This window comes from Indicator indicator, chromosome 15, assembly GCF_027791375.1.
Source record: "Indicator indicator isolate 239-I01 chromosome 15, UM_Iind_1.1, whole genome shotgun sequence".
In the NCBI taxonomy this organism is placed as follows: Eukaryota; Metazoa; Chordata; class Aves; order Piciformes; family Indicatoridae; genus Indicator; species Indicator indicator.
Window position 1 is genome coordinate 14,723,363 of NC_072024.1, and position 12,590 is coordinate 14,735,952.

Consider the following 12,590-nt stretch of genomic DNA (forward strand, 5'->3'; position numbering starts at 1 on the left):
TTTTCATATATGCTGATTACTTGTAAACCTATTTTCCAAGACTAAACTTTGCTTAATTTTATGATATCTTTTTCCAGGTCTCTGACTTCAAAGGAACAATAGATTTTTTTGCCTACTGGAAGAATGCAGTGAAACTGCCAATATTTCTAGCTGGAATTATAAATTTAATATTCAACTTTAGTGTTACTAATTTCTTACTAAATAGTACCTCAGAGTAGAAGAAAAATGTATGGAAGTGCAAGAACAATCAGCAACTTAGAAGGAAGTCCTGCCAGGTCTCCTCGTTTGCCAAGATCTCCTCGCCTGGGCCACAGGCGAACAAGTAGTGGAGGAGGAGGAGGAACTGGTAAGACACTATCAATGGAGAACATCCAGTCCCTTAATGCAGCCTATGCAACTTCTGGACCAATGTATCTGAGTGACCATGAAGGTGTAGCTTCTACTACTTTCCCAAAGGGCACAATGACTCTTGGAAGGGCTACAAATCGAGCTATGTATGGTGGTCGAGTCACAGCTATGGGGAGCAGTCCTAATATTGCTTCAGCTGGACTTTCACACACAGATGTCCTTTCTTATAGTGATCAGCATGGAGGTCTGACCACATCTTCACATCATCACCATCATCAAGTTCCTTCTATGCTGAGACAGGTTAGAGATAGTACCATGTTAGACCTGCAAGCTCAGCTTAAGGAACTACAGAGGGAGAATGATCTTCTCAGAAAAGAACTCGACATAAAGGACAGCAAGCTAGGATCCTCCATGAATAGCATCAAAACTTTCTGGAGTCCTGAGCTAAAGAAAGAAAGAGTATTGAGGAAAGAAGAAGCAGCAAGAATGTCAGTTCTTAAAGAACAAATGAGAGTTTCTCATGAAGAAAATCAGGTAAGTAATTCTGAATGTTTCTTTCTGTTGACTTAACAGCTGAAGTATGTGACCTTTTGATTATGGTACAGTATCTACTATGCTGGAGGAACTCTGACGTTTACAACAAGAGTTCTACTTCTAGGTCTCGACCTATCTCCCTCTGGCTGCTAAGCAGTAGAAAAACACATTAATAAGAATCTGAATGCTGATTATGATTTTTGTCATGCAATGTTCTTTCACAGTATAGCTGAAGAGAATGATTGTTTGTCACTACCCTTTTCTTATGTTTCAGACTTTCTGTAGTGCTTTTTTGTAGCAACAATCTAAATATACTTAGAAACCTGTTCTGAAGAGGTAAACAAGCCACCTTTGTAAATGTGTAAACATCCAGAGGCATATTTTGTATGAACTGTATAGGAATTTAGCTACCCTTTTTTTAAGAACAGATGATATTAAATCCCCATATGCAATCTTCTGTAATTCTGTCTTACAGAATGAAGTTCTGTTTACAGCAATGTTTCAGAGACCCAAGTGCTAGAAAAAGAGCATCCTGTAAATATGTATTTCTAACACTTCTATTCATAGCTTAATGTTCATTTCCCAAAGTTGTAAAATATTAAAGTATTTTGTTATGGATGAATAAAGCTGTAAGGTCAAGCTTTGAGATGCTATGCTGTTTTCACAAAGCTATACAAAACAGTGGCACAGAATAGATAAAAAAATTTCTCATATTGTTGTCTCCATAAACATTTTGGCTGCTGATCTTATTTTAAAGATGCTCCTTTTTAGACCATCTGTCAACTTTCCCCAGACAGAAACACAATGCTGTGTTTCTCTCACTTCCAGATTCTCAATCTAAGCTTCTTTGCTGGCAGGCAGCAACAACTAAAATTTATAATTTACTTCCAAGCTTGTGATCATCAGTGCTTCTCACCAAACTTTCCACTTCTTGGGCATGTCATGGCCCTAAATATCTGTGCAACTAACAAGCCTAATACCATTTACTTCAGTGGGAAACAGAATGGGCCTTGATTAGGAATTCAGTACAATGAATCAATTTATTATTTTCTTCTATAACTTCTGCCAGGTGGACAGTAATAGTTTCTGAATATTTATAGTAGTTACACTTGGATATTGTTAGAACTAGTATTATAAAAAACATGTTTGTTGGAGGTTCTGCTATTCAAAAGCTGTACTGTTCAGACATTGCAATAGTTGGTGTCACCTTAGCAGTATGAGAAATATTCTATTACTCTGGTTTGACAGCCTTTCTTACAGAAATGCCACAGTAATATCTTGTATTGGCATTTGTAATCTGTATCTGGTATGCAGAGACTTAGTCACCTGCCAAAGTGATTAGAAATTCTTTTTCCTAAAAACTATTTCCTCATCTTGAGAGGAAGGTAAATAAGTAACTCTGTTACTGAATCCTCCCATTCTCATTTTCATTTCATAGAAGATATGAAATGAAGGTATTTTTAATAAGTGCTCTTATTTTCTTTCAAGGGCGAACCTAAAAAGACAAAGCCAGTCTGTATTATCCTCTGTATTTAACTGAATCCTTACTTTATCGTAAAATAACATAAAGATTGAGTAGGCCAGTATTCCATTGCTAACCATGTCTGAAATTCATAGAGTAGATTCAGTGCTGCTCCACTGAGTACTCTTTATGATCCAGCTACAGTTTCTATGTGCTTAGTAACTCTCAGTGGTCTTTGCTTTGAATTAAGCCAGTTGCTTTTTGACCTTATGTAAAATGCTAGAGTCTACAACCTCTTATGACAATTAATCCCACATCTTAGCATGCCATGTGAAAAACCACTGCTTCTCATTTGGTTTTGCAGTGGAGTTTGGCTGCTTTTGCTAGCATTTCCCGTTTCTTGTACTGGAAGAAACAGTTAATGGATGTCTGGTGCTAGTCTCACTGTGGCCTATGATTTTATAGGGCACCATCATCACAAGTCTCCATCAGTTCTTTCCCTGAGAATTTTAGCACATGTGATAGTTCTTTCATGAAACTGTGACATTTCTTTGATTCTTCTGATTTTTTTTTCAAATTTTTGCCTTAGTATTTCATAACACAGTTGTAGAATAGTTTATGCGTTTTATGCGTTGATATTACAGCATTTGTCGCTTTATTCTGTATGTCTCTCCCAACAATACTCAATTAATTTGTTCTTTCTGGATTTATTTTTAACAGCTACTGAGTGCTGAGCTAGTATTTTAAGGGAAAGATTTCTTGCAGCTGAAGAGTCTCATCGGTGGTTACAGTTTAGATCTCATCTTGTTATGAATGAAGGGAGGATTATTTTCACTTGTGTATAGCTTCACATATATCTCCCTGAATTTCATCAGCCAGCCCTTGCATAGCTGCTTAGTCTTATAAAATCCTTCTTTGCATTTGGCTTTTGTCTTAACTGCTCTGAGTAATATAATATAATAAAGAAAATTAGTCATCTTATTGTTCCCCCTGTTCTCTGGGTTGCTTGGAATATGTCAGAAGGTGCAAAGCCCAGGTTCCTGCAAAACTCCACAGGGGCTTTTTGTTGGTTTTATGACTTCACCATGTGTTTCAGGTATTTCCTCTCACATAAATATTTGATCATGAATTAAAGGACCATCTTATATCCAATTGCTCCTCGGTTCTCTTGTAAGTATTTGGAGAGGAGTCTTTCTGAAGGAATGGCTTTGGAAGCGTAAGATGGCTCTGTCAGCTGCTTTGTCAGTCTTATCTACATGGTTATTGATTCTTTCAAACAACTCATTTCACTTAAAGCTATATTGTGAAGACAAAGTCATATGATCTCTTGCATCTCTACTAAAAATGGATAGATTTGTCATTGTGTGTCTGAGGGTTACTGGCTTATGAAACTTCCTTTCTTAAAACTAAAGGTTTTTCTTACTGAAATGCTAGTAACTGTTTTCAGATTGGCTGGTTATGAAGAAGTTGATTCTGAATGGGGCCCTTAGTCTCACATCCAACTTTGAGAACTCACAGGAGGCTCGAGAGAGGGATTTGGTATATTTATTGCAGTTCTGGAAAGAAATTATAAGAAGAATCAAAGAAAAAATATTTGTAAACTCTAATACTTTTATTTTTTTTTAATTGTTAAGTATTTCTAACATAAAAGGAATATAGGAGAAAAATAAAAAAAAAGGATTAACAGTCATTATGGATGTGTCAAGAATAATACCAAACAATTTGATTTTTTTGGCTGAGAGGAAAACAGGCTTTATGCATAAGGGCTCAGAAGTTTTTCATTAGCAAGCTGGTGGGAAGCACATGAGGTGAATTGTGATTATATGGCTTCCTATGTAATAGGAAGACTGTTGAGGTGTAATCATTTATGTAAATGTGGCACTTAGGGACATGGTTTAGTGTTGGGTCAATGGTTGGATTTGATGCCATTGGAGGTCTTTTCCAACCTTAACGATTCCATGATTCATAGTGAAATTGGAAACATGTTTAGTAGGATTTGGAAGGTATTTGTCACATGTTTGAGTCTCTCATCAGTGTTCTGAATGATTATTAGATACCCAGGTAATGTCAAGCTAGGAAGGGTTAAAAACATGCTGGAAAATAGGATTTTTGTTGAAGATTATTTTAATTTTGAAATACACGCTTTTAGCACCTGCTTTTTGGTATTACAACTCAAAGTTACTTGTGTCTGTTGGTTCTTCATATTCTTTGTGATGTTTTCTCATAGCATATTTAATATTATTCTATATATGAATGGATTATGTACATAGGGGCAGGAAGTACTCTAAATGTTTTTAACTATTTAAAATAGTTCTTCACCTTGAAATTATACATTTGCAGTGTCTCAATTGGAGATTTTTCTTTTCTCCAGGTAGATAGTTATTCTCTCTAATCTTGCTTGAATGTATTGTGTGTAAGAGTTAATGTTTCAATGGAGAGCAGAAGGCTATGAGGTGGAAAGTACTAGAAAGACACAAGAAATTATTCAGCAGTTTGTTCCCAGGAATGTTGCCTGTTGTTCAAAAAGAGGGAGAACTAGCTTATCCAATTGGAGTGGCTGGTTCTAAAACAACATATTCATGTTTATCGGTTGACATGCTGCTTTTATTACGTTATAACTGAATTAGATTTGCTGTGACAATTTCAAAATAAACTGTAAACTCAGTTGCACAAAATAATGCCCCCTTTCCCTACCTATAAATGTTATTAATATTACATAATATTAGTACAAAATTAATCACTGTGTGCAATGAGCAATGTTTCTCTTTTATTTCTGATATGGTTATATGTTGCTGTGGGAAGTAAATGGTGATCTTGATACTTTTGTTTTCTTCTTCCTTACAGAAAAGTAGGTAATTTTAATTTCTTTAATGTGTTTTTAAAAAACATTTTATACATTTTAATCCTCCGCAGTCAGGAGCTAAACTTCAAAAGCAGTTTGCTTGTGATTAATGAGATGAAGAGAAAGGATCAAAAGGATAGTGCACAATTCTCCTGGGAGCCTCATAGTTTTGAAGACAAAATTGTTCCTTGAAATAATTCTTATATATCTGTAGCAATAAGAGTACCTCATAGATGCTGCAATTAGCAGGATAGAGCTGATAAAATAATCAGTAGATAGGGTAACCATGTTCATAAATTCAGAATTACGAGTAGCTACTCAGTGTTATTTCACATGCTTTCCATTTTTACTTTGATTTGTGACAGGTTTCTAAGTAGAAAAGTAAAATAAAATACACTAAGAAATGTTCTTAAATCATGTTTCCCTTCTTTGTATTAATTAAACTATATTCCTAGTAAAACCTTGATCACACTAATGTATACATTCTTAAAACAAATAAAACAACCAAAACCCCAACAAAATGGAGCAACCAACCAAAGGAAAAAAACCAGATAAAAAACCCCAACAAACAAACAAAACACAAAAAAACAAACCAGACTTACCCTATACTTGTTTTGCTTTGTTATGCATTATACATCATACAAAGTACACTGTTAGTCATCTTTCTATCTTGTAAAAGAGAAGTCCGTAAGCAAGGGTTATAATTTAATTTGCTGTAACTTCGCTAATTTACCTGGAAATTAGTTAGTGAAGTTAAAAGAAAAACAATTAAAAATTACAGTTTTATATGTGTAATACGTAGTTGAAAAAGGTTAAATGTTAATATAGTCAATAATAATAAAAATGTATGAAGAAGCTCACCATTTCTTAACATCACCCAGTGGTTTCCATGGTGGGGATCAGCCCTGCCTGCTTCCAAACAGAGTGCTACATTGCTGTGTCTCTAAGTGCAAGTCAGAGTAAGTTGAATATCTATCTCCTCGCTGTCCACTTCTGACACTATTCGTCATCTTTTTCTGGGATGCTTCGTTTATGCCCATTGAATTTCTGGAGGTTTGATCCTAGTCAAATATTCAGGGAGTTGCCAGCAACTCGGTGTGCAGTTTGAGTTTCAGGCAGGCTGTTTTCTTCCTTAATGTGCACTGAAGTATACATTTGATTATGGGTTGGAAAGGTGGTCCTCCATTGTTTCTAAACACCACAGGTGGTCAGAGGAGTTTTTTGTGGTGTTGGGGTTTTTTTGTTTGTTTGTTTTGTTTGATTGTTTGGTTTATTTTGTCTATAAATACCTTTCAGTCTGTCTCATTTTCTCTGTGTAAATATGTGTAGCACTACAAGTTTTGAATCTATTTGTGAGTATTCATGACGTACACGGTTACCCGCAAAAGGTAAAGCTAGTAATCTGAGAAATGGAAATGTTCTGTTCATGTTTTACTATGCTTCCTGAGGTATGTTATCACATTAATAAATTAATTTATGAAGAATAACAAAACAAAAAAAAGTACCTGATTTTTTTAAACTAAATGCTTGTCTTTTCAAGATAAAGTAATCAATTTGAATATGGTTAAGCAGTAAAGTTTAAAGTATTTTAAAGCCAGTAGTTTCAGCACATTTGTTCATCTTATTTTCTGTTTTTCACTGTACTGTTGTTTCTTGCTTTCTTCATCTTATAAAAATACTTTTGTTTTAGGAGATGCATGCTTACATATTGATTTTAACTTTTTTTTGATGTTTTCACTGTTTTCTGGTTTAAATTCATGTACATTGATGACAATTTAGGTAAGTGCAAAATATTTCTTCTTTACACTTTTTAAAAATAGACACAAGTGCTTTAGCATTTAAATGTGTAGAATAAACATTTATTACAGGGCTAAATTTAATTATCTGAAGGTGAAAATATAATGAAACAATTACATCAGTAATATTTTAATTTTCTTCTAATTTGATAATAAACCCATTTCTGTCAAATGAGAAAAGGGGGAAATAGCAGGACTCTTCTGAGAAATGACAGTTTATAGGTGGTGTGAAACAGGACAAATAAGCCATGTCAGAAAGGTGTGTGTTGGCTTTTGTGCTGCTGTAACTGATGATAAGGAAAGGCTACTGGCTCTGTGGTGGGGAGTGGAAAGGGTTAAGGAGCTGGTTGTAGTACTGTAGATACCCAAGGAAATTTTGAAGAAGCATGTGTTTAAATATATATCTATATATCTCTATCTATCTATCAATCTCTCTCTATTTTTTTTTTACCATGGGATTTCTAAATCTGAAGCAACTTGGTAAGTACTGGGGTAGAAAAAAAAATGAGGAGATTGTGTCCCTGAAAATGTGCAAGAACTTATTTAGTCTTGACTAAAATTTGTAGGTAGTAGTCTGATTTAAATAATAATAAACACATACGTTATCTATAACCCATTGTAGAGTAGGATTATTGTTTGGACTTGGTGATCCTGGGGGTCTTTTCCAACCTGAATGTTTCTGTGATTCTATGGTAGGAACTAATAGTTTAAACTGTATTGTGTCATATAATAATGGGTATTGAAAATTTGAGCAATAATGAATTACATCCTATTGTGCATTTTGAGATCTAAAGAGATCTAAGGAAAATAAACAGATTTTATGTTCTCTTCCCCATAGTATATGAGAAGATAAGGAACATGAAGTGTGTGTAGTCTTTAGAATGCACTGTGTAGAAGTGTCAGCTGAAGGAGTGCTTGAGCCACACCTGAAGAACGGCAGCTGCTAATTTTTGCTGCCTCTTGCCCTAAATTAGGGATCAGTCCAGAGCAGCAGGGTACTTGGTACCTTGCTATTTGTTACCCTTCTGCTGTCAGAATGATGTAAAGAGATGAGGGAAGAGGTAATTGTATTGTATATAAACCATTTTTAGTTTTGTTAGTACTGGAAGATACCAGATACATCACATACACAGAAAACTGTTTGATAACACAGGATCTTACTTTTAAAGCAAGGTTTGCAAAGTATAAATAATGTCTCTTGAAGAAGTTAACTAAACATTTAATCTCTTGTATAATACAGTTTCTCACTGATATCATAGGTAATACATCATTATCCTCGGTGAAATTCTTTTCCTCTGATTGTGAGGGAGACTGCAGTTTATTGAGTGGTGGTTTTGTTTTGTTTTAATGCTTTTATTTCTGTTAGCTGCTGCAAACTGTTTTTTTTTTCTTCCTGTCTTTAAACCTTGAGGATTTATAGTTGATCTGGAAGAAAAAAAAAATGCTGGAAATGATTCTTCAGAATTTTCTGTCACTTGAAGTGGGAGAGAGAAAGGGGAAGATGTATTGAAAAAAAACCAAACAAACAGGAGTCATTGCCTTCTCATTATATATTTTTTGGTTTTTTACCATTTCAGACATTTTCCCTCATTTCGGTCCTTTAATCTTGAATTTTCTGCAAGTTGTCCCCGATTTAACTACCAGGCAGCCTATAATGCCATATTCTGTTAGTTTGCAGTAGGAAATTCCATCCTCTAGGCCATTTCTGAAAAATACAACCCTTTTGGCTGTGCTGCAAAGCGTTATTTTTATTGATTTTGTATATTTGTGTAACTTAAAGATAAATTTGCATGACACTTCCTAAACGTTTTTTTCTGTTCCTGAGTTCAGAAGATTCATTTTAAATTGTTGTGTTAGGTCAAGGGGAATGTCATGATAGTACTCATTACATTTTCTTATGGATTTTTGCGTGTGTGGGAGTCATGGTTTGTAAATGTTATGCAGGGCCAAATTCTCCCCTGTGGTTTGTTCTGTTGAGAGTGTATAGCATTCCTATAGAACTGTATTTCCCTAGTGCCAGAGGGTCAGCTGTAAAAGCTGTCAGTTGCAAGATACACTTTGATACTTTATTGCTAGAATATGTCAGCTAAGTATCAAAGAAACTAGCATTCAGGAGCCCTTGGTGTATTTTATAGAGGCTTGGATTGCCTATAAGAGGAGCAAATAACAATTTTTGAATTTAGTACTTTTAGAATATTTGGCATGAAGGATGGGGGAATTGCATTTACTTTTTGAATTTCCCTTAGCATCTGCCACGATATAGTTATTGCTCCTACTCTTGGTGTTTGAAGATGATACTCAAAGCTAACAAAACTCATGTGAAAAGGCAGTAGATTTCATGTGAAGTGCTTTTTGAACCCTGAAAGGAAAGGAATGAACAATGTTTTTGCCAAAAGGAAAATCCTGAGGCAAATCAATGTAAATATTTGTGTCAGAGACTCAGGTCTGAGGTCTTATAAGATAATCTCTATTCCATTTCCACCTATAATTACATGAGCGTGAGTTCTCCACCACATCACATTTCGTAGAAGAAATGCAAAAGTCAGCAGAAACTAGACTAAAAGCTTAACACGCATTGGGATGCAGCTTCAGAGGAGCAGCAAGGCCTGAAACAAGGTCTGCTTTTTCGCACAGACTCAAATTCTCTGTTTAATTGACTACAGCAAATTAATTGTACAGAGCACAATTCTCACTGCAGAATCTGTGTCTGAACTGAAAGAACAAAGAGGCAGGGAGTTGTGCTTTAAAATTTAAATATTTCGTAGAATCACAGAATCATAGAATCAGTCAGGGTTGGAAGGGACCACAAGGATCATCCAGTTCCAACCCTCCTGCCATGGGCAGGAACACCTCACACTACATCAGGCTGGCCAGAGCCTCATCCAGCCTGGCCTTAAACACCTCCAGGGATGGGGCCACAACCACCTCCCTGGACAACCCATTCCAGGCTCTCGCCACTCTCATGGTGAAGAACTTCTTCCTCACTTCCAGCCTGAATCTCCCCACTTCCAGCTTTATTCCATTCCCCCTAGTCCTATCACTACCTGACACCCTAAAAAGTCCCTCCCCAGCTTTCTTGCAGGCCCCCTTCAGATATTGAAACGCCACAAGAAGGTCACCTCAGAGCCTTCTCTTCTCCAGACTGAACAGCCCTAACTCTTTCAGTCTGTCCTCACAGGAGAGGTGCTCCAGCCCTCTGATCATCCTGGTGGCCCTTCTCTGGACACGTTCCAGCATGTCCATATCCCTCTTGTAATAGGGGCTCCAGAACTGGATGCAGTACTCCAGGTGGGGTCTCACCAGAGCTGAGTAGAGGGGGAGAATCACCTCCCTTGACCTGCTGGCCACACTTCTCCTGATGCAGCCCAGGATCTGGTTGGCTTTCTGGGCTGCAAGTGCACACTGACAGCTCATGTTGAGCTTCTCGTCCACCAGCACCCCCAAGTCCCTCTCCTCAGGGCTGCTTTCCAGCCAGTCACTGCCTAGCCTGGATTTGTGCTTGGGATTGCCTCGACCCAGATTCAGGACCCTGCACTTGGTCTTGTTGAACCTCATGAGGTTGGCTTGTGCCCACCTCTCCAGCCTGTCAAGGTCCCTCTGGATGGCATCCCTTCTCTCCAGCATGTCTGCTGCACCACACAGCTTGGTGTCATCAGCAAACTTGCTGAGGGTGCACTCAATGCCACTGTCCATGTCACCAACAAAGATGTTGAACAAGACTGGTCCCAGGACTGATCCCTGAGGGCCTCCACTTGTCACTGGCCTCCACTGGGACATGGAGCCATTGCTAGCCACTCTTTGGGTGCAGCCATCAAGCCAGTTCTTTATCCATCTTGTGGTCCACCCATCAAACCCATGTGTCACCAGTTTGGAGACCAGGACGTGGTGCAGGACAGTGTCGAAGGCTTTGCTCAGGTCCAGGTAAATGACATCAGTTGCTCTCCCCTCATCTATGAAGGTTGTGACCTGTTCATAGAAGGCCACCAGGTTTGTCAGGCAGGATTTGCCCTTGGTGAAGCCATGCTGACTGTACCCAATCACCTCTTCACTATTCTTCTGTCTCAGTAGTGCCTCCAGGAGAATCTGCTCCATGATCTTACCAGGCACAGAGGTGAGACTGACTGGCCTGTAGTTCCCTGGTTCTTCCTTCTTCCCCTTTTTGAAAATGGGAGTAATGTTTCCCCTTTTCCAGTCAGTGGGGACTTCCCCAGACTGCCAGGACTTTTGGAATATACTAGAGAGGGGTTTAGCAACCTCCTCTGCCAGTTCTCTCGTACTGTGGGTACCCAGGTCCATGGACTTGAACACTTTCAGGTTCTTCAGGTGATCACGAACCTGATCTTCACTTATGATGGGCAGTTCTTCCTTCTGGTTCTTGCCGTTAGCTTCCATGACTATTCCAGGAGTGTGGCTGGAGGCTCTTGCAGTGAAGACTGAGGTAAAGAAGTCATTGAGAACCTCAGCCTTTACCACGTCACTTCTGACTGTTTCACCTGTTTCGTTTCTGAGGGGACCCACACCTTCCCTAGTCTTCTTTTAACCTTTAGTACACCTGTAGAAATTCTTAGTGTTCCCTTTAACCTCCCTGGCTAGATTCAATTCAAACTGTGCTTTGGCTTTCCTAACCAGGTCTCTTGCTGCTTGGTCAGCTTCCTTATATACTCCCCATTCTAGCTGTCCTTTCCTCCACTCCTTGTAGTGTTTTCTTTCAAGTGATAGCATGTCCAGCAGCTCCTTGCTCATCCAGGCAGGCCTCCTAGCATTCTTCCCTGCTTTTCTCTTTGTTGCTATACATTGCTCCTGGACACAGAGAAGGTGGTCCTTGAATACTGACCAGCTGTCCTTGGACCCTCTTCCCTTTAGGGCTTTGTCCCATGACACTTTGGCTAGCAGATCCCTGAAGTGATCAAATTCTGCCTGCCTTAAAATCCAGGGTTGTAAGCTTAGAGTATGTCCTCCTGGTTGCCCTGAGGATCTTGAATTGAACTGCTTCATGGTCACTGCAGCCAAGGCTGTCTCTGAGCCTCACATAGGTTACCAGCCCTTCCCTGTCAGTGAGAACAAGGTCCAGCATAGCACCTTTTCTTCTTGGTTCCTCTACCAATTGGAGGAGGAACTTGTCATCTATGCAATCCAGGAACATCCTGGATTGCTGGTGCCTTGATGTGTTGTCCCTCCAGCAGATGTCAGGGTGGTTGAAATCCCCCATGAGGACCAGGGCTTGTGACCTGGAAGCTGCTTCTATTTGCCTGTGGAGGGCCTCATCTGCTTGGCTCTGCTGGTCAGGTGGCCTGTAGCAGACCCCTACAGTAACATCCCCTTCCCCTGTCTTGCCTTTAATTTTAACCCATACACTTTCAACCAGCTCATCAGCCTTCCACAGGTGGAGCTCCACTGATTCCAGCTGGTCACTGGGCAACACCTCCTCCTCACCTTCCCTGCCTATCCTTCCTAAAGAGCTTGTACCCATCTATCCCTACATTCCAGTCATGGTATCATCCCATCAAGTTTCAGTAATAGCCACTATGTCATGGCATCCCAGCAGCACAGTGGCCCTTAATTCATCCTGTTTGTTGCCCAAGCTGTGTGCATTTGCATAGAGGCACTT

General features: G+C 38.7%; 1 protein-coding gene across 1 annotated transcript in view; it reads left to right on the forward strand.

Annotated features, from left to right (window-relative positions):
* Window positions 1-225: 225 nt before the first annotated feature.
* Window positions 226-12,590, forward strand: part of ERC2 (ELKS/RAB6-interacting/CAST family member 2) — a 306,850-nt gene continuing 294,485 nt past the window's right edge. The window contains exon 1 of the mRNA XM_054387620.1: window positions 226-882. Coding sequence (XP_054243595.1) covers window positions 226-882 — 657 coding nt within the window. The remainder of the gene's footprint in view (window positions 883-12,590) is intronic.